This window comes from Colias croceus, chromosome 11 (genome assembly GCF_905220415.1).
Source record: "Colias croceus chromosome 11, ilColCroc2.1".
NCBI lineage: Eukaryota > Metazoa > Arthropoda > Insecta > Lepidoptera > Pieridae > Colias > Colias croceus.
The window spans coordinates 5,296,046-5,323,878 of record NC_059547.1 but is presented as its reverse complement, the minus strand read 5'-3'; the positions used below and the strand labels follow the sequence as shown (position 1 = coordinate 5,323,878).

Sequence of the window (27,833 nt, the reverse complement as noted above, 5' to 3'; positions counted from 1 at the left end):
AATTTTCTTTTTTTTTTCTTCTTATCCTCCGAAGTAGAGTATAAAGACAAGCAACTTGTACGAAATCCATGATGAAAGTGAGTAAGGATCACTATTAAATTATCGCTGTGCGCGCACCGTACTCTCTGCGATTTTCTACAGCGCGATTTTGAAATCGTGTCGTAAAAATTAAAATCGTGGTGCGCGCTTAGCCTTACAATCTAGTGGGAATCTTTAAATAGTTAAATAGGCAATAATAATTGTTTAACAATATTTATTATAATTCATCTTAATTCAACGATAGCTGCAAATATAATTCACATAATATACTTTGATATTTATTTGATGGACAGCAACAAATGTGTAATTTTATAAAATAAAACATAATTTAAAGAAATAATTTCAATGTAATTGAACAATTATTGTTGAAAATACATTGTCATATCGAATTATTATTGTTACAGACTTTACATTGTTACAGAATGTTGTTACATAAGTAATTTAACATTTTATCTTTTTGTAGGTAACTATGCATTATCCTATATTTCGAATGTCTAAGATTAATACATAATATGTTTATAACATGATTATATTCCAATTATTTGAAAGGATACATGGCAAAGTGAATTCAAATGTTACACTATTAAGAACATAACATTATGAATAATAAAACCTTCTCTAAATGCCTTCACGAATTCCATTCGCAGTCTTTGGCGTAAAATATTCGACGACTCCATGTTATTTTAAAAATAATAAAATAAATCTAAACACTTGAGTTATTAAGCTAACAGCAACTAAGACATTATAACAAATAAATATTAGCCGCATTTTAGTTTCTTACTGTGGAATTAAAACCATATAGCAAAAAATGATTTTATACACGCAAGACTGTTTATAATGGGATTTTATAAAATATAAAATAATTCTTAAGATATAAGATTATTTTTTTTAATCTATTGTAATAAAAAAGTAGGTTGCCAGAACAGTTAAAAATAAAAAAAAATAGTTGCCTGACATAAAAAATAAATAACAGTTTACATACTTATTCTAAACAAGCTATGAACATAAAGTGAGACGTACAAAAATTATAAAAAAAATAAAAACAAAAATAGTTGATCTATACAAACCTCAATGCACTAATCTTAAAATTAGCAGGTAACATGAGCTAATCATAACTAAACTATATCATCCATACAACATACATAACAACACAACCACTGCTAGCCGTCGAGCAAAATATATGACCTGAGTGAATTCCTACATTAATTATTTACACCTCACTGCACATTGCATCGTCGCATCGCAAGAAAGTTCCCAAACTAATTACAACTATGAAATAAGTGTAATTAAAAATTCGATCCTACTATAACACGTAGTCGATTGGATTACGCGGGAACTAGCGATATATGAGGAAGTATAGTTGCTAAAATAGTAACAGCGATTAGGATTATATTGAGTTGATTCGACGTTGCTTTGTCTGCCAAGCCGCATTCCTGCCCCCGATAATCTAAACAAAAATTCTGTGGAATAATACATCGTGTTAATATATTTTGTTTTGCGTGTGTTATTGGTGGATTGATATAAAATTTCATGGTGTCATTGATACAAGTGGTTTAAAAGTACCAGCTTAAACACGAACTCATAGGTCCAACTATTTGTTAAATATTTAATTTAAGATGTTACAAAATATATCCCTAACTTATTTGAACAGAATTACGTTGAATTTACAAACCAGACATCAATATTAAACGAACAATACTAAACGAATAAAATAATAAATGAAAATAAAATACACAAACCTTAATAATATTAGAAGCCATCCGTTTAAGGAATGCACTCGTGAACAAGGCTGCTTCATCACCACACGACCTCTGAACCGTTCTCTCTGAACACAGCAGGTATTCTTGGAATGAGCTGCAAATTCAGATTGCATTAATTAAAGACTTACCAAGTCATATCGATCATTTAGAGATCTTTAACAAGCTACAGGCTATATAAATTAAAGAAAATAATCTCAATTACATCAGGACATTATAGTCCTTTCAGCTAGGATGATTCCTGTGACACTTCATCGTGTTCCGAATTACGTATTTTATGTTTAAAAAGCAAAAATAATTTTAATGCATAATATTTTTATTTTAAGGCGGCATTATTACCAAAAACATAAAAATTAAACATCATAAGCTACTAAAACAAAAACAGTATTGTTTAGTTTAATATAACGAAAAATAAAATGAAATACAACAAAAACCTACGCAATTCGTGTACATGAAATCGAACGTTGAAAAAATATAGAGTTGGAAAATCATATAACCGACGTCCATCTTGTGATCGTTTGTCAATCGCATCAATCGTCTGAACGAGTCCGTCAGCTTTGTATACAAGTTGCATTTTTATATTGATACTTTACGTGGTACTATTGTGTTATTATTAGATACTAATTGTAATTGTTCACTTTTTGTCGCTGTTGTTTGCTAAGATTCCTTAGTTAATTGTTGGCGAAATGCCGAAATAACTGATTTTGGTCCTTTATTCAAATCGATTTCATTTCCATATAAAATATTATCGATTATCGGAAACAATTGATACGATTTCAGTAAAGGCAATCTCTACACGTGTCAACAATCGATGTGTCACAGGAATCATCCTAGTTGAAAAGGACTATAGTACGAGGAATTGAAACATCAATACATCGTTACTTAAATAGTCTGGATTTAGAGATCAGCGATATTAAAAATCTATCAAGAATCGTATTTTGCGTGTCGCACGAATGAAAAACGTAATTTAATTTTTCGCTGCCAAACACATTTCAAATCCGGCGCAAAACGCAGAATTAGCCTTCAGATTCCACCATTCAATATTCCATTTAAACGTTTTTAAATGGCCGCATTGTCCAATCATACAATTCGCTATGCGTTTCGCACTGCAATTTTTACAGGAAGTGGTTCTGTATATATTTATATTTTCATTGTGCCCGTGGCCGGCGACGTATAAGTCCTGCGATATCCATTCAAAATAATTTCCCATATCAGTGTCCGGATTGAATTTTATAGACTCCTGTTAAAATTAGTTGCCGAACGTGACTGATTTTCATGAATCACAATTGTACCGGAAAACATCTTTAAGAGACTCTTTTAATGGTACTCAAGAGGAATACTAAACAGCTGCTAGTTATGAACTGAAAACGTTATTAAGCAATGCAAATTTAATTTTACAGAGATTGTACTCGATACATTTAGAATAAGTAGTTAAAGCTCTTTTGTGGTTACATTAGACGGAATATTAATTGACTGTAAAATCAAAGTTATCTAAATGGATTTATCTTGGAATTTTCAATAAATTTTACGTAGAAGTTAGGAGTTCATTCAAAATTACAAGTAATATCTAAATTTTTAATCATCCGTCTGCCTTGAGTGCTCTCAATAAATGTCATTACTTGACAGCTTCTGAAATAGCAGATGAACAAGATATCCACAGATATCCCATTAAATCTAGATTAATATTCATATCCTACATAAAAATATTTGGCTTTTGTTTCATGATATTTTCAATTCATAATTATATCCACAATCATTTTCAATTCATAAATATTATTCGTTTGTGTTCTTTGTAAAACATTACACACCTCCCTCAAATGTGACAATTAATTAATTATCAAACAATTTTAATCTATTTATCTAACTACACTCACCAGCAGACAGTTCTCAAGTAATCTCCTTGACTATCAACATCTGTTTCATACTGATCACTTTTCTGGTGATTCGTCAGAGCTGTGAGCGTTCCTTCATAGTTTCTGCTACACGTTTCATACTCGGGCCTGACTTTCTTCACGCAATCGGCATGCCTCAGGTACTCGTCCTGGTAGCTTCCACGGGTACATAATTCTTGTACCACTGCGGTGATACCAGCGTATATTCGCCTGAACATCACTTGTTTACTCTTCTCCATGCATACTTCTGTATAGTTGTCTATGCATTTGATCCCAGCTCGGAGTTCTCTGTAACGAAATTTGCAGTTTATTATTATGATTTGATAAGATGCGTTCTGTTTACATATCTTTTCATTGATGCTGTTAATCGTATCATGTTATAATAATCCTTTTACTTTTTAATCTAATACTTTCAGATACTTTCATCAGATAGACATTACGCTGTGAAGAAAGTGAAAAATTACAAGTATAAATTATAATAAATTTATGAACTCAATTTCTATTTATAACGAATACAATTCACAATACCAAGAGCTACATACAGTCATAGTATCTACGTAGGTACAAATTAAGAATGCAAGTCACTTAAAAAACTTTAACGGTATTAGTATGCAAAGTTTATCTTTCAGAAAGTTTCTTGTTAACGTTAGTAGTCTTTTGTCAATAATTATTATCGTGGCAAGCAGGAAACCACAGGAAACGGAGCACTTATAAACTTTTAGTTAACTCACATTACTAAAAAACGTGTTATTTAGAGATAGAGTCAATTAAATTTGGTTGAGGTGGTTGAGTATCCGTCATAATTACATACAATCTCTCAGGCAAAATCACTGATTCCACTAAAAGTTTATTCCTGCTATTAATGTTTTAAATCAAAAATAGCTGAATTTAATTTAATATCCAAGCCTCTCGGGTCTCGGAATGCATGGATTTAGATTTCAGAATATATCACTTGGCGCTTTCATATGAAAGTCACGTTCTACGCTTTTAAACGATCAGTAACCAAAAGTTCACCCAGGAAGCATACGAATCCATATAATATTAAATATCGACCGTTCTTCAAATTGAACCCAACTTCCGCTGAAGATTTTGAGTTTGTATTGGCTATCTAGCTCATTGACCATTCTGCTCGATTTAGCGCTAAAGTTGAAGGGTCGAGCCATTAGTACCAAATTGCTATTTACCACAAACAAGAAGACTAAATTAAGATGAGCTGCGTGGGGCCATTCCGCTAGAGTTACTACGAGTGCCGCTGACATCGCAGTCTTAACAAAAGTTATTCTGCATACCAAACTTCTTGGTAAATGACTGAACCGTAAATTGGCCGTGATACTGGAGTGCAGTTAGGTGAAGTTATAAAATCCTTGCACTTGATATTATGATATTTTAAGTTTTAAATTAAATTTTTAATGGGATTTGGTCTGGTATAGTTTTTAACTCATTTATATTGTCATTAATGTTGATAACGAATAAGTACGTTTATCCGAATTTGATACCTCTAAGTAAGAACTATAACCATCGAAAATTTGAATCACTTATAATAATTTTCACATCATTAAATATTAAATTATTTTACAATAATAACCACTCATTAGTATGATTCGATAGATAGAAAAACAAAGAAATAAGAGCTCTGCCTATCAAAATATGTTAGCAAATTAAACAGCCTTACTACTTATTTAAACGTATATTACGTATATTATATATACGTATATTACGTAACTATACTCATAGTCACTACGTACTTACACACAACTTTTATCCAATTCTTCTCGTGTGAGTGCAAAAGATATTTCTGGGGAACTTAACACAGGTAGCGCCATGGAACACCTTTGCAGTAAGTCCTCTTCTTTATTGCAGTGTTCTTTAGTAGCCTCTGTAACAATCATAATGAGAAATGACGTTAATGAAAATGCTTCTACTTCACCATACATACAAAATACAAGGACAAAAGCTTTAATTACATGTTTCAAGCGATCTCTATCAGATACTTTTTCTTTTTGTTGGGTGGCTTCATACTATCTTCAGTTGTTATCTTATTAATAGTAAGTGCAAATGAAAACAGAATAATTCTTTTTTTTTTTTTTATCCAAATCATGATTGACTCACAAAATTGTTGTAGAAACAGGAAAAATCTAAGGTCCATCTCAAAATTTTGCATGTAATTTTTTGAAATATATTTCAAGAATGATCTCTATCTCAGGATATGTCGTAACATAAATAACGTCTTAACCAATAAGATGTTGGTACTCGGTAACTGGTAAGCTAAGACAATAGTCTGCAAACTAGATCTAATGAAATACCGCACATAGACAAACAGAATTCCGTCTGAGATAGACATTTGGGTAAACTCCCATCAACGTAATATTCGGATTGAGCTCTCCGGGTATAAATTATCACATTTTAGTAAGATTTATTACTTCTTGTACTAATGCGTCTCTACTCTATTGTTTGATAATTAATTTATCAATACGGCAATAGTTACCTATTCATGTTGTATCATTTGTTAAACGTATGTTTTCAAATTAAGTCTGAATCCATTTTACAATTGGATCACGAATATTGCAAAATATTAAATTTAGAATATACCAAATTTCCAGATAAAACTTGCCTCTTGGGCAGTATGTAAGAAACTCTTCCTCAGTGTAAAGAAACTCCTCTGAAATAGCTTGACCGATTTTTTGGAGTTTCTTTAATGTTGGTAGGTCTGAAAATAGCTTGTAGTGTAATTGTGTAAAGTATATTTAATACCGCTGAGTGATTAGAAAGAGCAACCGATCCTCCTGGATGAAAGCGATCCCCACTGTTTTAAAAATGTAAATTTTTTAAAGAAAATATTTTGCAACGCTCCAAGGCATTTTAAGTAACCTATAGAAAAGTAAAAAATACATGAACAGCATTCCCACACATGTTTTTAAAAACAAGTTTTCGGTGTTTCGTAATTCTGCCGCTAATAGCTTATTAGCATTTATATTACAACGAAGACCCTCATATGAAGCAGGAAAGGTTACCCTCAGAAAAAGTGACTTCCCATTATGTTAAATCTTTTTATTCCACGTTTACCTACTCAGTTGACCAAACTGTTTACAGTTTACATTAAATTTTCATATAAAATAAAATTAATTATGTATAAAAGATCGATGATGTATAATGTCCTTGAATCACCATTACTTCCACTGTTTGTTCATGTGCTTATATCATGTTAAACTTCGTTATCTGACTGCGTCGTACGAGATCGCGCGCCACCGCGGCCGTTCACAATCGAAACATATCCACTATACACGTAATCACGTGGTCTCCACGAGCAATCATGTTTGCTCGCGATTGGAAAAATTCAAGCGAGATTTTTATTGAACGGAATTGTACCATAACATACTCTCTTTCTTCTAAACCAATCGCCGTACTCTTACAACACGTAATATCGCTTCTACTCTAATTGAAAGGAATGAAATGGAATACCATACGTTTTACTATCGACGAGCTGATAACTAATTCTTAGTAATGGCCTCAAACTCGCATCATGTGTGTCCTGTTGAACGAGTTTATTTTTACCGGTGCCATTCTAACCATGCATTCCGATGGTGGTGGGGTGGCGAGCCCACAGCGTCGCTCCATCTCATTGGCTAATTCATATCGTATGATATTTTGGCTTGTGTGTGTGCGGTGCGAATACGTCAACCAACACATTTAGCGTCGTATATATCGAAGACCAATTTAAGAAACATCTGTATGCATCGATTGATTGAATTGATCGGATACCATAGGAAGTAAATTTTTACACAAATGAGCGAACAGTAGATTGATTGTTGACCTTTTTATTATTAGTGCAAGCATGTGTTGTTTACGCATAGCTCAGTGCACGGTTTAAATATGAATTCAAAACGTAGTAATGACGTTATGAGCTATTTTTACTCGCGTCTGAAGGCTGAAAATGATTTCCATCAAAACAAGTAACATTAATAAAACACTCACGAGGTTTACCGTACTTACCGAATTAAAACTTACTATCGTCTATAGTTAATAGTATTATGAACTGTGCGTGATTATAATAATTGGCCAACGATTACATTAACACACACTCGCTATCGGTTTTAATATTTAAAACGTGAATCCCGTTCATTGCAAACATTATCAGTAATTCAGTATTACCATAATAATCCAGCCGTAACAAGCATTAAAAGTCAAATGAGAATAATAAATTGGGCATAAGTCGCTAACAGTTCGCGGTAACATGTCGGATGCTAAGCTTTAAATTACGGTGGGGTTTAATCCCTCAACACCAAACCGAAATCGCATATTATAATATTGTTTCATTGCAAATTTGTTGAGCATGTTAAATAAATTGGTAATGATACATTTACATACATAATAAATGGGAGAATTAAATTAACCACTGCATTTTGGCCTTAAAATCAGGTCTCCGTAAAAGCAATTAGGTCTCTATTAAAATACAATAACAAAAAATATACAGATTAACAAAACTCTGAAATCTAAATTTTTTATGTTTTATTTAATTAAGTATGTAACTCAAAAGCGATGTCTACTTTTGCTTACTTACTGCCTCACCATTTTTCCTGAAAATGTCATCATAAAGACATTTCATTTTCTATCCTGGGGGTTTTCTAGAGTTTGCTTTATAATTAATCTGCGAGTTTATTCACGATTAATGCCAATGGTTCTAATATTACATTTAAAGGAGCTCAGTAAGATAAGCTTTTCTCATTCCTGAAATGCTAAGTAAAGGAATAGATAAATTCTTCGGTGACCGTCCTCTACGCGCGAAATTAGGTATTTCAGAGCCATAAAAGTAAGAGCAGATATTAGTTATACTTATAATAAAGTTTAAGCGCTGTACTGTTATAGGCAAACTTTGTGTACCTCTGCTTAATTACTAGGAAGTAAGAACCACTTTTTATGGATTTTTACCGATTTCCATTATGCGCTACAATTAATCAAAAGTTCAATTCAACTTCCAAGATTTGTGGCCAGGAATCAGGCCATCATGCACACGAATATGTGGATTGATTAATTTCAATTGGGCCAGAAAATATTAAGAGCTGTCGTAATACCATTTTGAACTTATAGAAGCTCAGAATAGTATGATGAAATTACCAGACAATTTGGCCAATAACAAAAATGGACTTTGTTTGATACACATTCGATACGATCGTTCTCGAAAGCACAAATAAATCTTAACATTTCTCTTGCCACTAAAATTCTCGTGGTCTCTACATCGAAATAAAAAATATTTACCGTTTACCTTTTTTTTAATTGTAACTTATTTTTCATAGAAAACAGTCAATATATGGGTCTTTTAAATATTTTCATCTTAGGTCTTTGAAAGTCGAGATTTTTTAAATTATTAAATTAACTTTTTTCAGATGCGTAAGTCGGGACGTATTGAGTAATATTTGTATGAGGACAATAACTTGCTATTACCTTTATTTGCGGTTTAATAAGATACGGATAAAAATGTATGTCAATGTAATTTTTTATCATTTTCGTCATACTAAAGATTTTCCATTGATATTGGCTAGTATGAGATTCCGCACTGAGGAGAAGCATCGCTAAAAACAAGATAGAAACTTAATGATAAGATAAGATAATACCAGTAAATAAACGTGTGTTTATTTCCTGAGTACTCATAGATGGATATCTTTAACTTTTTCGATATTGCAATAAATGAAATATGTTTTTTTTTTTTAATTCAAACTTTTATTAGTTCAATTAACCCTAGAAACACTTTTGCATAGTCAGTTTTTCAGTATTTTTGTAAAATAATGCATTATAAACGTACAATGTAGGTACCTACTTTACATACTTTTATTGTTAATTTTACTAATATAACAGAGTATATTAGAAACATATAACAAAAAATATATTGCGCCTCGGCCACTTTAATAGCTAGCAATATTTACATAATTGGATCCAAGGCGAAATAATTCTTGCACACCTTGTCAAGTCAACTATTAACTTTATTTGCTCTAGAGGTTAATAAACAGTTTAATGTTCAAAAATTCATACCTAACTGTAATATGTGTCTGTATAACTAATATGATATTATTATGTATTAATTATGGATTTTTCTAATATCTTGTATTTTTGAAAGAGGGATCAGAAATTAATAAATTATAGTTATTAATTTCGTTAGTTCCTAATTAAAAACACTTTTAAACATTTTTGCTTGTAAACTACGATGAAAATCAATAAAGTAAGGTAAGTATTCCATTGTTGTAAATACGAAAAAATGTTTTATATGCAATATTTTGTACTTGCTTATTATCCGTGCTTACGATCGTTACATTAAATTAATTTAATAGCTCTTTAATCGCAATAGCGCTAATTGTCATGTTTCTGGTGATTAATGAATATCAAACTTAAACTTAACTATCATTTTATAAAAATAAAAATTATTAAACTTAGTGTTACATTTAAGTCTAACAATCAAATCGATAATTAAATGTTAATTTGTTCAATGTCATGTAATAAAAGAACAGAGTATTGACATTTTATGAATATGAATTGCCAAGGTGAGTAGCACTCTTGAGCATAACAGACTAATGATTGAAAATAAAAACCAACATTAAGTACAAAAATATCTGAATTTGAATAAAAAAATGGTATAGGTATAACAATCCTGCAATTAAATTGCGGTTTAGATATCACAACAGAATTTAACAATAACAATTATATTTTTGAACAAATATTTTATTTTGTATTGTTACGAAGATATTGGACAATTAATAGTTATTACAAAAGATTAACCTTGTTCGTTCATATTGAATTGAGTATTATCTCACAAAGATTTATATTCCGTTTGTTTAGAAATTCTCTTCTTTTAATTATTATTTATGAATATTTACGGTGCAGTTTTCTGCTCATCAATAGTGTGTCTTAATATTGTTTTATTATAAAACCCTATGTATATTTTAGCATTTACATCATCCAAACAAACATCATAGTTTTAGAGGCTAATTTAAGAACCGAAAACATATTATTGTAATGAATGGTGACGAGACCAAGGTAGTGACGACTGGTGATGGTGAATAACTACATGTACCTACATATAGGATATTATATTGAATTGCATTAAAGCGTTAGACGTAATTCATTTGCGCAGTTGTAGTAGAGTTTTGGCCTGCTTCAAGAGCGTGGGTACTGACATACGATGTAAAGTGTAAATATTGTCAAACATGTAGTACCTAAGTAGTACAGACTGTACATATTAAAAAAAACAACATTTATACAATTTTCACTCTATCATAGCATATCTAAATATGTAGATTACAAAAAATAGGTAGGTAATCTTTATTTTGAGGTAGGTCGTGATATGGAAGAGGAAAGACATTATTTTAATTTTAAATTGATAGTAAAATTTAATTACGTAGTTAGTCGTTTATAAATTAGACCTATTTTCTGCGAATGAAGCTGTAATAAATTAATAAGTAATACCAAACCAAATATTGTTTTTATTTATTTATTTATGACACTTTATTGTACAATACCAGTAATAAAAAAACATAATATATAATTTAACATGGAGAACATTATTATGGTAAGTGCACAATTGGCGGCCTGTTTTTGATCGAATGCAAAAAGCGTTTAGCTATTATCTGGTGTCTGTTATTCTTATACAAACCTTATTCTGAACATTATTTTTCTTACACTTGAAAAATGTGTGTCGAGCACAAAAACGAGAACATGATGAAAACGAACAATGTATCATGATCCTATCTCAATAAAAGTAACTCCCAAGTGAACTGCTGAGACAGAAAACTGGGAATGATCGCGAAGCAAATCGCCCATTTCACTGATGTCTATGCGCAGTCATTTGTCATTTCAATCGTGGGATAACTTTTTGTACGGACCGCTGACTTCATCCGAACTTTTGCAAGGAAATCGCGACATTATCACCTTTGACATTAACGCGGTTCATCCCATTGTTTATCTCCATTTCTTATTAATTTATACGCTCTATTAATTTTCATTATGAAGATACGCAACGCTAGATAATAAAGCATTTTCAAGGAAGGTAAACTAACTAGGTAGGTAATTTTGGTTACTTTTTCAAATAGCTAAGCAATTGAAACAGTTTAGATGGAAGGTCCTACGTTTAGCTGCAGTGCACTGCAATACAATTTTCCTTTACCTGATCCAGACGTGTCTATTTCTTACGCTTTCGCGACAATGCTGATCGACCTGAATAATATTTAGCTTTGGTAGTTAATAATTGATTGGGTTAAGGCGTTAGAACTTTAAAAATATGTTCTTGAATTATTAAGGTTTATTTATAATCCAATTCAGTTGATTACTTATAAACCATTTAAATAAGTTAATGTTCTAATCACGGAGTTCTGTGACGACTTCAAATTATTCTAATTCAAGTAAAGACTATAATATTTAAATGGCGCTAATGTTTACGTATATGTATAAATAAGTAATAGTTAGTTACGTATTTTAAACATTACCCTTCGAATTGCATTTTGTTTACCGATCGGTTTAATCGCAAACAGTCAAATCAGTCTCTTGAGAGCCATAAAATACGAAATGGATGGAAATGGATAACTGCCTCATACCCAAAACTATAAACATTGCAATATAATAACCCCCCCCCCCCCCCCTACACCCTTAGCTCGCTTGTGGACAACCCTTGAGGACTTTCAATAATATGATCATCTCGACAATGGACATATCAAGGAATACCTATTTTCAAAACCACGAATTATTTCCGCTAATGGCCCATTTTCGGCTTAGTTTTCTCGGACTACCTATTGGTGCATGTGAAATACCTATTTGTTTATTTAATTAAGTCGGTACCTAGGGTCATTGCGCTGGTTTTCGTCCAATTATAGGAGTTGCCAACTTTGTGATACGAAATAAATATTTTGGAGCACCCTTCCTTAAACATATAATTTTTTTTAAGTCCTTATATAGTCTTCTTTAAGATAATATTAAGGGAAAATAAATCATTTTGATGTATCTTTTTATTTAAATTATTTTCTGCAAAAGTAGGGTAAATGCTAGTTTTCGTCCAAAAAAACTGGTTTTCGTCCTAGTGTAAGCTAGTTTTCGACCACCGTGTAGAAAAAGGAGGGTAGGTCAACTATTAAGTTTAAAATCAATTACAGGTAAATATATACGTTTATTTAATTAACATTACATTTCTCACTACCCAGGTTTAGTTTTACTTGTGGTTTTACTAATAATAATCAATATAACTAGTCAACACTGAGATCTATGTAGCACTTGGCAGTCCTTATAGGCGTTAGTGATGACTGTATAATCATTCGTAATAAAGAAAGGAATGCGTTCCTTACAATGTAAATGAAACAAGTAATAATTACAGGACTAAGAAATAACATCAAAAAACAGAAATATTCATTCTAACAACAAAAATTTTCATTCTAATACTTTGTTTATCAAATGAAACGTACTATAAACACACAGCCATAATAATAAGTTTTAGCTACAGAATCTTCAGTGTACGCAGCGTCTTTTTTTTCTAGATTTCTTAGACTCCTTCGAGGCCATCTAAAAACAATAAGATCTTTCTGAGGATACGTTGAGTAAGTATAATAAAAAAATACTGCATTGGCAAAACAGACCTAGAATAAAAGATGATACTCAAGTGAATGATAATCAAGAAAAAATACAGTGTATTATGTCTGACCTACCCCCATTTATGCTACGAATAATTGACTCTACTTCACATAAGGAGAATGATACATGACTGAATGAATGACAATATTAGGTACCTACAACACTCTGGCCCTCACCAATTATTTATAAGGAAGATACTGAATAGAAAACTTTTCAATACGTAAAAATAGACGAAAAGTAATGCAAAAGAATGGCTATATTTAATTTTTGGATACTCCAATACTCATTCATGGACGAAAACTAAAACATTTAAAGCTAAATTTAGTTTTCGTCCACTTCTTTAAATATTTTTTTATTTTGGCAGCAATGACATAGCAGTGGACGGAAACCAAAAAAACTAAACTAATAGCAATAAAGATCACTTCGGGAGAAACTATTCAGTATTTTAAAGGTCCGATAAAGTAAAATGACCCTAACAAATATTCACGTAGCTGTTTGAGTTTCCGTCCACTTGGACGAAAACCAAATATTTTGAGAATTTGGTAACCTAGTATCCGTCCACTTAATATTTCGAAGAGTATTATAAAAATGTATGATAAACACTTATAATTGCGTTTATTATGCTTATAAATAAACATACGTACCAAAAACATTACGTAAACTAGCTAAAACAGTGATTTACCTTACCATGAACTTTTCTCGCCGGCAAATTTTTCTCTCGCGCGATGACATCTGCAAGGCACGTATGCGAAGCGGCCACATTTACGTTAATTTTTTGAACTCTCTTCTTGTCAAATCAAATTTTAATGTTGATAGTACTGTTGCTTAAACATTATGGACCGTAAAAAGTGCAAACTTGCGCGGGAAGGTAGGTTTGTATTCAAGTTTTACGCACGTGATTGTAGCAGGTCAGTCAAATGGACGAAAACAGAAGCTGGACGGCAAACCAGCGCAATTACCCTACATAGTTTACTAGTTACCAATAAGTTTTTAATATTGAAATAATCGAACAGATAACTTTTGTTATAAGGAGTAGGTAGGTACCTAACTTATATCAAATTATTATTAGGCTCTATGTCTAATTCCGATATTCCCACAGGAACCTATGGATTAAAAAGAAAAAACTCTTTCACGTGTGCTGGTAAAACCGCGGGGCGCAGCAAGTTATTCATATGTACCTACCTAGATGGTATTATTTTGAAGTAGGTATTGTTTATATTTTCGAGTAGGTAGTTACTTACTCGTATGTAGGTAGGTACTAGTTTTTCAGTACCTGCATTAATATTTGTTTGAAATTGAAATGTGTATATAGTTACATTAACAATGTAAAATGCACATTAATTATTTATATACCTTTCAAGGTCAACAAGAAATTATTACCTATGTAGCCTAGCATCCAAGACAGTAGGTATACTTTATTATAAGTCAATTACTTAGTAAGTTATAAGTAACAAAAAATACTTTTAAAATAATTATTCAAGTACCATCTTTCCCAGGTATATGTATAGGTAAGTACATGATTTTTATTTTTTAGCTTAAACCAAAGTCAAGTAGGTTTTTGAAATTATTGAATTTGTACGAAATTTTATTAGCATTTAAAAATGAAGAATCATAATTATGATTATTTAAGGAACACATTCCTTATGAATGATGAAAACTAGAAATGGATTGTTATTTACTTACCAATACGATTAAATACGAGAAATGTTGTTAACCACAAAAATATCACTTCAGTAAAAGTCATGTTGAATAATCTCATAAACATTTATATCTTAAAATTTCACTTGTATTATCTGCAAGTTATTATTGTACTATTTACACTCTCAAAACTTTTCTGTTATTAAACTTTAATTTAAAACACTTTCTTAACAATAATATAATTACGTACTTTAACACGTAACAAAACTTCAAGAAGAGCACAACATACCCTACCCGCATTCAAGATAGAACTGCGCAACGTTTTGGATAGGCTTGTTGAAAAAATATCGATACATCGATATATCGATATTTTTAATTCGAAATATCGATATTTTTTGCCGATATATTGTTAACCGATAAATCGATATATCGATATAAAATATCCAATATCGAAAATTGTATCAAAAACGATATTTTTATTTTATTTATGGATTTTGGCTAAAGTCGCTAGAATTCAAAGCCGTAAAACAAATGAAAAAATAACTGTATAGTCTATGACTTGTGTTGACACCACACTTGACAGTTGACAGTTGGCACTTCACTTGACACTTCACTACTTCAGTTGTTCTTTTGTTTCTGGTTTCAAGGTTCGCGTCCGGCGTCGCTAGTAATCAAATTCAAATTCATCAAAATAACCTGTAAACCTGAAAATAACCTAAATCTGTTATCTCGTGAATTGTTTACTGTTTTCCAAATCAGAATTTATTTTTCACGACGTAAATCATGTCATCTTCCAGCAGTTCCAGCGGCAGTGCTGTGTGGAACTTTTTTAAAAAGACCTCTAAAGGTAACGTTACCTGCAATCTGTGTGATAAAAACTATAAAACGAGTGGAAACACATCAAATTTAGTTTAGGAGTCCATTGAGGACAAACATTGTGACACGAGATTTATATATGTATATTATGATAAGATTACAATTGATATTATTTCGCTAAATACACTGTTATTTTAAAACCACTTTTTTTTTTAATTTTGCCGATATATCGATATATCGATAATTTTTCCGCGATATATCAATGCCGATATTGATATTTTTTTTAAATATCGATGTATCGATATATCGATATTTTTTTTCACTTTCGACATCCCTAGTTTTGGAATTAGGAAATACGGAATACCGATACCGATAACCGAATACGAAATACGAATCGTAATCCTATTCGCGAGTCGAGTTGGCTAGTTAATTGCTCCGAGCGAGTTGGAGTCGAGCAAGAAGATATAAGCTTCTTGGAGTCGAGTGATGACTTGCGTGACGCGTCACAGTTGACAGCTGTTGTATTGTTGATTGAGACCGAAACATACACTACCTCAGTACACTACACAAAAGGCTATCGAAAAGCGTTAAATGACGGCTACTAACAAAATATTTTAATAAATAAATTGAACAACGTTATTTTATAAAAATAACCTCTAGCCATCTTCTTCTTTTATAGGATCTAGTCCATTTTTTTCTGTTAAAAGTAGGAAAATAATAAAATATTGAAATTTTTTTACTATAGTAGAGCCATTTTATTAGGCAACATTTGACAGTTCAACAAAATTCAACAACGTAACCTAGTAACGACGACATAGAATAACATGATATTTCGTTGTGTTAGAACTGCACATTTGCTTAACTTTTTTCAATTACGATTACATATTTATAATAATAATGACCGATAGAAGTTATTTTAAGATTTCATTTTACTGATAAACCATCCTAAAAATAATAAACAATTTCTGAATTGAAGAACTGACGTCGCTACAATTTTGTGCCAATAAACTTTTTTTCTTTTTAAATACTAGAGACGTTACTCTAAAAATCGAAATCTGACATCTAGAATCGAATGCATTGATTACTTGTGAATAAAAATCATCATAAATTAATAAATTCGATTGACAAATGTTTCAAATCCGTATCGATTATTACACTTTAATCGATGTTTTTAAGCAGGTTATCTCTCTTCGAAGATAAAATTGATAGACGTCAAATGTTGCCTATTAAATTGGCTCGACTATAAATTAGTATACAATTCTTAAATTATTGTTTAAATACTAAACAATTTTTTAAAAGAAAGGATATTATTATAATATTATTATTTGATATTTAAATATTGATTTTTGTGCCATTTCTTATTCAATAATTTCAAGAGAAATTATTATCAATTTTCTACGTTCCTGTGACCCTAGTGCCATGATGATCACCTTGATCACTCATTCGTTTCTTCCACGTTTCTTCAGTTAAATTTTATGGCAACTTTGAAGTCGAATCGTCATCTGTCGACTGTCTGATGTCTCTGACACAATGCTCTGACATCAACATGATTGTTATGTCAAATTGACATCATGTATTGTGATTTGTGAAATGAAAAATAAATCAACATCGCTGATTAAGTAATGAAGAATTGTTACATTCTTATTAGAACTTAATAACTAAGAAGTCGTAAAATAAAATTAATTATAATTCAAAAATATCTTTGGAATGAGTACACTTCAATAGTATCAAATTTTCTATAGGTAACCTAGAATGGCCGGTAATATTTTTAGAAATATACTCAGACCAAGAATATCTAACGTCTTGTTTAAAAGATGGGAAAGTTCCGAAAAACGTGTCGCCATCCGCGACCCCTTTGCAGACAAACCGGAGAAAAATAAAGAATCTTATTTACAAGTGATAAAAATTTTTGAGGGAAGGGATCAAAGGCGACGAGGCCATGTAGAATTTATTTATGCAGCGCTCGGACGTATGAAGGAATTTGGAGTTCACAAGGATCTTGAAGTGTATAAGGCACTTATAGAAGTATTACCAAAGGGAAAGTTAATCCCCCATAATATTTTTCAAGCAGAATTTATGCACTACCCAAAACAACAACAGTGTGCTGTGGACTTATTGGAACAAATGGAAAATAATGGTAATATTTAATCTTATTTATGATACTTAGTTTGAATTTATTTCAGTAACCTGGTTGACTATATTATGCAATTAACTTTTTAGAATTAAAATATTTATCCATAATGATTGAATTCTATATCAATGTTTATGTACATAAAATAGAAAAATAATTTAATAAAAAAATAAATATATTTACAGCTGTTATGCCAGATACGGAAATGGAACAGATGTTATTAAATACATTTGGACGTAGAGGCATACCACTGCGAAAATATTGGAGAATGATGTATTGGATGCCTAAATTTAAAAACTTGAGTCCATGGTACCTACCTGATAAACTGCCTGATGACACATTGGAATTGGCTATGCTTGCTATACAAAGGATTACTTCAGTTGATGCTGATACTAAAATTAATATTTGGCAGGTGAAATATACATCTCTATATGTTTGATGATATATTATATAAATAATCCAGCTTAAAAGACTGCTTTTTCATGGGCGTAGCCATGGTGGGGCAGGGTGGGGCGCTTGCCCCACTCTAGCTTTGACCTGGAAGGTAGGTAGATACCTAACCAAATCTAAAAATTGAAGTACCTACTAACTACTAAGCTCCGTAAGAAAATTCACACTCGATTCTCGAAAGTCGACAGGCGACACAGAAAATGCGACTTTTATAATTAGTATTATTTACCTCTAAATTGACTGACTAACAACTAACAAGTGTCATACGCCCAGTGACCAAACGGCTGAAGATTTTTGGATCTATTTCGTGGTTTTAGGTGAACAATAAGGTGTTTTGAATAAGAATAATTCGAATAACAAATTACACATGAAAAAAGAAAATAGCTGAGGCTTCTATGTTACATGAACTGTAAGAAAAATGAGTATAGTACCACAATTAGTTACCCCACTTACTTATCCAATTTCACTTTTGTTGTGTTACACGTTCTACAACTCACTGATACTTTTTACTTTACACTTTTTTTTTCTAGTGCCTACACTAGAAAAAATGCATTCGCGAATGCCTTTGCGAATGCCATCGCAAATGCCTTTGCGAATGCCATCGCAAATGCCTTCGCAAATGCCTTCGCGAATGCCTTCGCAAATGCCTTCGCGAGTGCCTTCGCGAATGCCTTCGCGAATGCCTTCGCAAATGCCTTCGCGAATGCCTTCGCAAATGCCTTCGCGAGTGCCTTCGCGAATGGCTTCGCAAATGCCTTCGCAAATGCCGGCGGTACGGCCGCCGGCATTTGAAGACCTGGATATAACTTTGGGTACATACTTGGTACATACAGTTGCTAGTTACATATTATTTTTTATTGTTGCCCCACCTTGAGCCCATGGCTAGCTACGCCCATGTGCTTTTTCTTTCAATTGCATAGTATTAGAACTTAATGAATTGAATATTGATTAAGGCTAACAGAGTAAATTCAAGTCTCACTTTAAAATGGGCAATTTTTATTGTTATAGTTTTTGTTATAAATGTTTTGAAATAACATGCTATAAGTCGTATCAAAAGAAGTACATTAAAAATGTTATTTTAATCCAATTGCTTATCTATGTAATATTCATAAGGTATGATAATAACACATTTTGTCAGACAGAAGAAATAGAGGCCTCGCTCGACAAGACTTGGGTTGTAAGTGCACAGAGCAGCACTCAACAGGTGCTACTAAGTGAACAGCCTTTGGAAGAACCCCTAGTTATAAAAGGGCCATATACAGTATATCTTAGAGATCAGACTGTTACATATTTCACACTATTGGGAAAGATACGGCCTGATCATCAGGATGACACTGATTTAGATGGTAAGTATATGTAGCAGTATTATTTGTCGTGTTAATTGTTGCTAAGTAATAAATTACCAGTCTAAAAGCATTTATAAGAACATTGATAGGGAAAACGAATTTAACTTGAATTATAATTTATACAGTATTTTATTTATTTAACTAACCAGTAATAATCTATCTTCAACTTTAGTTGAGAATCAAGAAATTGTATATTTTTAATTTACAGCCGCATAAAATAAGCTATTCATGAATTTTAAAAAAGTCTAATTATTGAATATTTTCAGATGTAACCAAGATAGAGAAACCCACTGGAATTCCGGGTTATATTGGAAAAACAACACTACCATCTGTGAAATGTACTGTTCATGAACAAGATGACGGCACCATCCTTGCTGTTTGTGCAACTGGTAAACACTTAATTGTTAAATGTATATAATATACAAATATTCCAGAAAAAGATTACTGACTAGTCTTGTATATTTTTATTTTTATTGAAATAATAACAAAAAAATGATAAACTGTATAATCAATTTTTACTATATTATGTACCAAACATTTTCATATTATTTACAGGTTCATCATCAAGAGATTCTCTACTATCATGGATAAGGCTATTGGAGAAATACAACAACCCCATTCTAGCAAAGATACCAGTTATATTCACATTAATAGCCCCATCGAACAATGTTGCATTACAAGAGACGCAACCAGCCATTCATGATGATGATAATATAGAGAGAGCGGGATAATAGTTACTGAATATAGACAATTGTAAAATACATATAGATGTTGTTAATATGACTTTTATTTACAATTTTCAATTTAACTCATTATTAAACTCAAATTTCTTGCTGTTAACAGCAGACATTATTAGCTTAAATAAGTATTTACAACACTTTATTACCTAATATCACTTAATATTTACATTGATTATACAATTTTAAAATATTATGCCTCATTAATTAAATTTATATTACTCAACAATATAGACCAAAGTTGCAACACAAAAATCTCTCACTATAATCAATACAAGATGTTCGTAAAAATATTTTAAACTAAAGTTGCATAATCAACAATTCACTGTTAAGTCCAATCATAATCTTCGTCGAGCTCAAAAGAGATGGTTCCCCACTGTCAGGTGATGTTGTGCCAATCTGCTTGAGGAAGAAGGTACGTTTCATTGTCACTTGTGACAACTTGCACACCAGCTCCGTAAAATGGTATCACATATGCCGAACCGTCAGATGGACCAACCACCTGAAATCCATACTAATATTATAAATGCGAAAGTAACTCTGTCTGTCTGTCTGTTACTCAATCACGCCTTAACTACCGAACCAATTTGCATGAAATTTGGTATAGAGATATTTTGATACCCGAGAAAGGACATAGGCTTCTTTTTACCCCAGGACTTTTCATCCCGGAAATCCCATGGGAACAGGAACTATGCGGGTTTTTCTTTGACAGCGCGGGCGAAGCCGCGGGTGGAAAGCTAGTGATAACATAAATTACAATAATATGTTGCTTTGTTTTTTAAAGACTTTGGAATAACCTTGGGAATCTGTAGTAACTATACTTCGACTTACACTTTTTTTCACGTAATTTTTATGACACCTATCTAATGCAATCAAACAAGGTTTCAGCAACAGATTTTTGGTTATAAGTTATTTTGAAAATGATGCGTTGAAATGAGCTTACTGGTTACTTACTTAAAAAAACAGGTATATAAACTAGTTGTATTTAATTACCTGCGCAGCAATCAATATAATATCTAAGAGTTGTCCCAGGAACATAAATCCTAGTGTACACAGCTTGGCCAGTCCTATACCTGGGTAACCAAGGTAGAATCTATCCAAACCAAACATACCCAGAAATACTGATAATAACAGAGCTATTTCTAAAGAGTATCCATTCCTGTAAAATAAAGTGTATATTATTAGTTATGGATAATGTAATGAACTAAACAGTGTTCAAAATCTAATTTATTCATAATACTTACGTCCACTTGCAAGGCATTTTTCTTACAAATGTTGAATTGTTTGTTTCATTGCATATAATTCCTTCTGCAGCTAGGCATTTCACTGAAATTGTGCATCGTGCAATTGCATTTATTTTTGATCAAATTATCACACACAATATTTAATCAAAAAACAAAAAGAATGATCATTGATAATTGATATGAAGTCTAATAAACTGTAATTGTCTTATATTGTAAACCTTTCACAACTGTTTAATTGTATATGATGCATTTATTACATCCTACATAAGATCCTACACAACTACTAACTAACAAAAGTCAACAACACAACACTGTAAGTATTTAAAATTAGTCAAAGATGATATTATGTACCTTCAGCTTCCCCTTCTGATGGATCTATTTTGCCTTTCGTACAACCTCGTAATTGTTGTGTATCTGGATCAATGTGGTTTATATTTGGATCAGGGCAAATATATTGACCTAATCTTAAAGTGCTACAATCAACAACCACGTTTTTCTCCCCTTTTGCTTCATCGGAAGCCTCACAAATACAAATAAGATAGAATAATGCAATAAAAGCCCAACGCAACATTGTAACACCTATTATAAAGAACGGATTAATGGTATGAGACGCAATGGCTATTACTAGAAATTTCACTTAAGCTTTACTTTTAAACTCCTAACATCGTATTCTATTAGGAGTTATAATATAAATTATTTTAATATACAAAATAGACATTTTTCACTTGTAACAACAATAAAGAATTGAAATGTGAAATATATGATTATGACAGCTGTTACAGGTGACACATGACACTGACATTTTATAATGACATTAGTCAAGACATATGGTGAATCTTAGATTACAAAATAAAAGACAGATGGAGCGTTGCCGAACTAAACCGAATAATTTATCGTCATTTTCAATAAAGCTATGTGTGCTGTCATTTCGCCGCTGCACTGTACGTACACGGTGCTTCTGTGTGCGTGTAATGTTGCCAGATATTGAAAAATTTCCCAAATTTTTCCCCGACTACGCAAAAAAGAGGGTTATGTTTTTCGAGTTTATGGATGTATGTATAATATTTCTTTGACACGCCCTGCAGTATAAACCGTAGGACCGATTTTGAGTTGTGAGGTTTCATTGCAATGATCTGAATTATTATGTTAGTGGCGGTAGTGACGTAGGCTATATACATAAATGAGAAGTCAAGTTTTAATTTTTATTTAAATTCTTTTATTACATAAAGTAATCGTACATAAATAAATCGTATTCAATTTTTTATTAAATAAATTACATAAAAAAAGTTTCAATATTAACTATAATAATTATATTATTTTTTATTTTTCATAATATATGAATGCGAATAGCGGTAGTTTTTAGTCGAGAATACGGGACACTTTATTTTCATCATATCCATCATGGAGTTCACATAAATTAAATCGCTAGCGAAAACGACTATGACGTTTTTAAGCTTTATAAAAGTAACAAAATAATGTATTATGCTTATTAAAATAATCTAATAATTATCATGAACCTTTAGTGCACTATACAAATAATCACATTCACGATCGAAAAATCCAACAGCATTACAAGATCCTTTAACCATTTTACCGTTTTACCAATAAAAATGGCAAATTCATTTTTAAAATACTGGCAACATACGTTGAAGTTTTGTATTCCTTCATATCTGTAAAATAATTATTCGTATTAAAGAAATAAATCAGCCAAATAATCTACAGAAAACCTGTGAAACGATATTTTATCTTTTTTTTTTTTGTTTTCGGGAACAAATTTTACAGCGTTTTATTATCACAAGACGGCATTTTTTTACTAAAATTGCAAACCCTTTTTGACGTATTGCATGACACTATATGCGCTATAGCACTGGTGCAGCGACGTATTTGTTTTTGATTTCGTATTTTCTTTGACAAGGGCGACGGGCGGTTGTCATGCTCCATCTGTACTTTATTTTGTAATCTAAGTGGTGAATATTGTGCTTGCCCATTACCTACCCATCAAAAAATTGAATTGAGTAATGTTTGTAGTTTTGTACCTATACATTACAGTTCTCCAAAATTAATAATGCGCATGCAGATCTTCGCTAATTAACGTATTTCCAGAAACTCCCGAATCACCCCGAATCATTGAACCGTAAGTGCCCTTAATAATGCACTTGCATCTTGCACCTTGTTCGAAAGAAATAGGAGTCAATTCAGAGTAATACACAATCGAAAACAATTCGGGCGGTAGGTGACGATAGCCTGTCAGTCAAAAATTTCAAAAATCCGTTACCTAGTCGTCTTTATATATTGTTGTTGACCGCACGTATTATCTCTGTATGGAATTTGTATAGAGCTGCTGTTACATACCCTTCTTCTTAGATTACAAAATAAAGTACAGATGGAGCATGACAACCGCCCGTCGCCCTTGTCAAAGAAAATACGAAATCAAAAACAAATACGTCGCCGCACCAGTGCTATAGCGCATATAGTGTCATGCAATACGTCAAAAAGGGTTTGCAATTTTAGTAAAAAAATGCCGTCTTGTGATAATAAAACGCTGTAAAATTTGTTCCCGAAAACAAAAAAAAGATAAAACATCGTTTCACAGGTTTTCTGTAGATTATTTGGCTGATTTATTTCTATATACGAATAATAATTTTACAGATATGAAGGAATACAAAACTTCAACGTATGTTGCCAGTATTTTGAAAATGAATTTGCCATTTTTATTGGTAAAACGGTAAAATGGTTAAAGGATCTTCAGGGTAATGCTGTTGGATTTTTCGATCGTGAATGTGATTATTTGTATAGTGCACTAAAGGTTCATGATAATTATTAGATTATTTTAATAAGCATAATACATTATTTTGTTACTTTTATAAAGCTTAAAAACGTCATAGTCGTTTTCGCTAGCGATTTAATTTATGTGAACTCCATGATGGATATGATGAAAATAAAGTGTCCCGTATTCTCGACTAAAAACTACCGCTATTCGTATTCATATAATATGAAAAATAAAAAATAATATACTTATTATAGTTAATATTGAAACTTTTTTATGTAATTTATTTAATAAAAAATTGAATACAATTTTTTTGTCCATATATAACTTTAGTAGGCAGGTACTTACTTTATGTAATAAAAGAATTTAAATAAAAATTAAAACTTGACTTCTCATTTATTTAAATAGCCTACGTCACTACCGCCACTAACATAATAATTCAGATCATTGCAATGAAACCTCACATCTCAAAATCGGTCCAACGGTTTATACTGCAGGGCGTTCAAAGAAATATTATACATACATCCATAAACTCGAAAAACATAACCCTCTTTTTTGCGTAGTCGGGGAAAAATTTGGGAAATTTTTCAATATCTGGCAACATTACACGCACACAGAAACACCGTGTACGTATAGTACAGCGGCGAAATGACAGCACACATAGCTTTATTGAAAATGACGATAAATTATTCGGTTTAGTTCGGCAACGCTCCATCTGTCTTTTATTTTGTAATCTAAGCCCTTCTTAGTTTTGTTACAAAGTTGAATTTTCCGGTAAAATGGTTATTTAGCAGATAGCAGTGTGGAAAGTGAAAATTAATAAGAGCATAATGAAAAAGAAAGTTCTGATCATTCTACGATATCAGAAATAGAGATAATCCCTGATTCTGTAAATCCTTTGTACTGAGATTTTAATGATTACTCAGATTTCACAATTTGTCTTATTTTAAGCTTCCACAGATCCATCATTACGCTAGTTCTTAGTATAGAATTTTCCAAGTAAATCAATTATCAATACAACAAATATATATTCGCAATAGTGCGGCTTATCCTCTGTGTGTGCCGGCGAGATCCTTCGCATCACAAAGAACGCGGAACGCAGAACGCTCTCTGTCTGCACGGAGCCACATTAGGTACCAACCTCACTAAATTGAGGGTATTTAGATAAAAAAATGTTGTGTGGTTTTATGAAACCACGGTAAAAGTGAAACTGTTCGAACGGTTCCGAACACTGCTTTGTGTAGCGCATGTCGCGTGCCGAGTAGGTATACCTACTCGGCAGCCGCGATACACGCGACATGCGCTACACAGACCAAAAAGTTTGAGACGATGTAATAAAAGTTTCACTTTAAAAAACATGTTTTAAACAAAACCATGTAATTTCACTTATTTCGATGACATTTTAATTATTTTGAAATAAAAAATTGCATATGGCACCAGATGGCACCTATTTAAAACGTCTAGCAATAAAAAAATTATGTCTGATGGATCTGTAAAGAGGCAAAAGATTAAAAATTACGCGATAATAAATGACTTTTTCCTGTGCGCACTAATAAACGCAACCACTACCACCAGCCAGACAGCACGGACTCTAACCGAAATAGCAAGAGAAACAGTATAATATCAAAAACCCAACTATACCTACTAAAACGAACATTGCTAGCACCCGTACCATAATAATATTCCTACAGTCTTATGCACGTGCCTAGTCTAGACGACACGACATGTACTGAGGATGACTGATTTATTACCACCAGTGACGTAAATTTATTACCTACTTTCCTACTTACTTACATTTTCCCACGATTTTCCTATATCAAAAAAATAATAAATAGTTTTCAACAAGGGTCAAAATGATTGAACACTTCACTGTATTGGTAGTCCTTCAATAATTGATCGAGTGTGCTCATCCCATCCTCTCCATATTTTGTAGCTGCCACTTTGTACTTGAAATAATTGCATTGTAACTATTGGCACGCACTACGCAGATTTATTGAATTGGATTTTAATTGAATTGGTATTTTCTCTCGAATATGCGTCTGACACGCGGTTTTTCTTGCATTTATAGGTATGTACCTATATTTATATAATAATATGTAATTCCTAACTACTTAGGTAATTTTCAATACTAAGAACATCTATGGAGGTAGGTATGTGGAGGAAGGAAGGTGGAATTCCTCCATCGAAAAAGGGAGGATCCTCGACCAGTCTACTCGACTGGCCGGCCGTGAAGGCCCCGATGGATGATGTCGGAAAGTTGTATATATAGGCTCTGTAGCGAAACATTTCGCTTGCGCGATTCAGAGCGAGGTGTCGCTACAGGACTCCCCTCCGAGACCGGAGGTCGTAGTACGAATTGCCTTGCCAGTGCCAGGTATGTTCCAGTGAGTCGGAACAGGAAGCCGCTAGTTCACGGTGAGTCGGAACTGAGTGCGGTGATGCTGCGTGTAATGCTCCAGTGAGTCGGAGTGCGTGCAGTGAGGATGGCTGTGGAGCTGACCAAGCATGCGCGATCGCACATGGTAGTGGACAGGACTCCATTTGAAGCCGAGTGCGCTGGCTGGCGGGCGGTGATCGTAGGTGGGGAAGGGATAGGGCATGGACATCATATGGATGGACAGAAGGAGTTGTGAACTGTCAGGGGTCACCACTGTGGAGGAAGGAAGGTGGAATTCCTCCATCGAAAAAGGGAGGATCCTCGACCAGTCAACTCGACTGGCCGGCCGTGAAGGCCCCGATGGATGATGTCGGAAAGTTGTATATATAGGCTCTGTAGCGAAACATTTCGCTTGCGCGATTCAGAGCGAGGTGTCGCTACAGGTATACCCAGCATTGTCTCAAACTTAACACGTTATAATATTAGGTAGTTATGTACATTTAAGTAGATCTTGAGAACCAAACTATCTATTGGTGAAAACATAATGAAAATCGGTGCAGTCGTTTTTGAGTTCATCGTGAGCATACGGTCAAACCCGTCAAACATTAAACAGTAAAGGCGGAGGACTTGCTTTGTAATGTGTATACTTTATGTATATCAACATTAAAAAAAATATTGAGAACTACTCTAACTATAATCTATTGATGAAAACAGAAGGAAAATCTTAGGAAAATCGGTGCAGTAGGTAGTTTATGGTGAAAATACCGAAGACGGTCAAACATGAATCAAACGTTCACGGGATGCGGAGTTTAGTATCCTTTATATCATCATAAGAAAGTAGGTACTTTTCCGGTTTTAACAATACTATTTTATTACTTTACTATTTTCTACGGTGAATGTTATTTTGAAACAAATGTGTTTAATTTCTACTGTGTAGTTGTGTACTTAATCTGGTAGAACTTAATTACGAGTAAAACTAATGAGTGCAATCGAGACACGCTGTTTGCTTTATAATAAAATATAGCTTCGATTTTCAGGT

At 32.5% G+C, this 27,833-nt stretch overlaps 3 protein-coding genes across 3 annotated transcripts; 1 reads left to right on the top strand and 2 right to left on the bottom strand.

Moving 5' to 3' along the window:
* Positions 1-218: 218 nt before the first annotated feature.
* Positions 219-15,248, bottom strand: LOC123695494. Its single transcript, XM_045641360.1, has 5 exons — positions 14,972-15,248; positions 5,438-5,564; positions 3,671-3,976; positions 1,779-1,893; positions 219-1,499 (listed from the first exon to the last, which is right to left on the bottom strand). The coding sequence occupies exons 1-5, from the start codon at positions 15,051-15,053 to the stop codon at positions 1,365-1,367; spliced, it is 765 nt and encodes a 254-aa protein (XP_045497316.1). The 5' UTR covers positions 15,054-15,248; the 3' UTR covers positions 219-1,364.
* Positions 15,249-17,287: 2,039 nt separating this feature from the next.
* On the top strand, positions 17,288-20,447 carry LOC123695294 (evolutionarily conserved signaling intermediate in Toll pathway, mitochondrial). The gene is made up of 5 exons (XM_045641088.1): positions 17,288-17,879; positions 18,059-18,285; positions 19,462-19,669; positions 19,936-20,058; positions 20,225-20,447. The coding sequence occupies exons 1-5, from the start codon at positions 17,495-17,497 to the stop codon at positions 20,398-20,400; spliced, it is 1,119 nt and encodes a 372-aa protein (XP_045497044.1). The 5' UTR covers positions 17,288-17,494; the 3' UTR covers positions 20,401-20,447.
* Positions 20,437-22,418, bottom strand: LOC123695295 (TM2 domain-containing protein CG10795). Its single transcript, XM_045641089.1, has 4 exons — positions 22,002-22,418; positions 21,651-21,732; positions 21,400-21,565; positions 20,437-20,908 (listed from the first exon to the last, which is right to left on the bottom strand). Exons 1-4 carry the CDS (start codon positions 22,219-22,221, stop codon positions 20,786-20,788), a joined length of 591 nt encoding a protein of 196 aa, XP_045497045.1. The 5' UTR covers positions 22,222-22,418; the 3' UTR covers positions 20,437-20,785.
* Between the last annotated feature and the right edge of the window lie 5,415 nt (positions 22,419-27,833).

Excerpts from the sequence above, each read along its gene's own strand:
- LOC123695294 (XM_045641088.1), top strand. The coding sequence starts at position 17,495 with ATGGCCGGTAATATTTTTAGAAATATACTCAGACCAAGAATATCTAAC. Across the intron at positions 17,880-18,058 it reads GGAACAAATGGAAAATAATG|CTGTTATGCCAGATACGGAA; the intron begins GTAATATTTAAT and ends ATATATTTACAG. Across the intron at positions 18,286-19,461 it reads CTAAAATTAATATTTGGCAG|ACAGAAGAAATAGAGGCCTC; the intron begins GTGAAATATACA and ends ACATTTTGTCAG.
- LOC123695494 (XM_045641360.1), bottom strand. The coding sequence starts at position 15,053 with ATGTTTATGAGATTATTCAACATGACTTTTACTGAAGTGATATTTTTG. Across the intron at positions 3,977-5,437 it reads GAATTGGATAAAAGTTGTGT|AGAACTCCGAGCTGGGATCA; the intron begins GTAAGTACGTAG and ends ATTTCGTTACAG. Across the intron at positions 1,500-1,778 it reads TGGCTTCTAATATTATTAAG|AATTTTTGTTTAGATTATCG; the intron begins GTTTGTGTATTT and ends ATTATTCCACAG.
- LOC123695295 (XM_045641089.1), bottom strand. The coding sequence starts at position 22,221 with ATGTTGCGTTGGGCTTTTATTGCATTATTCTATCTTATTTGTATTTGT. Across the intron at positions 21,733-22,001 it reads ATCAGAAGGGGAAGCTGAAG|TGAAATGCCTAGCTGCAGAA; the intron begins GTACATAATATC and ends GCACAATTTCAG. Across the intron at positions 20,909-21,399 it reads TTATATTGATTGCTGCGCAG|GTGGTTGGTCCATCTGACGG; the intron begins GTAATTAAATAC and ends TATGGATTTCAG.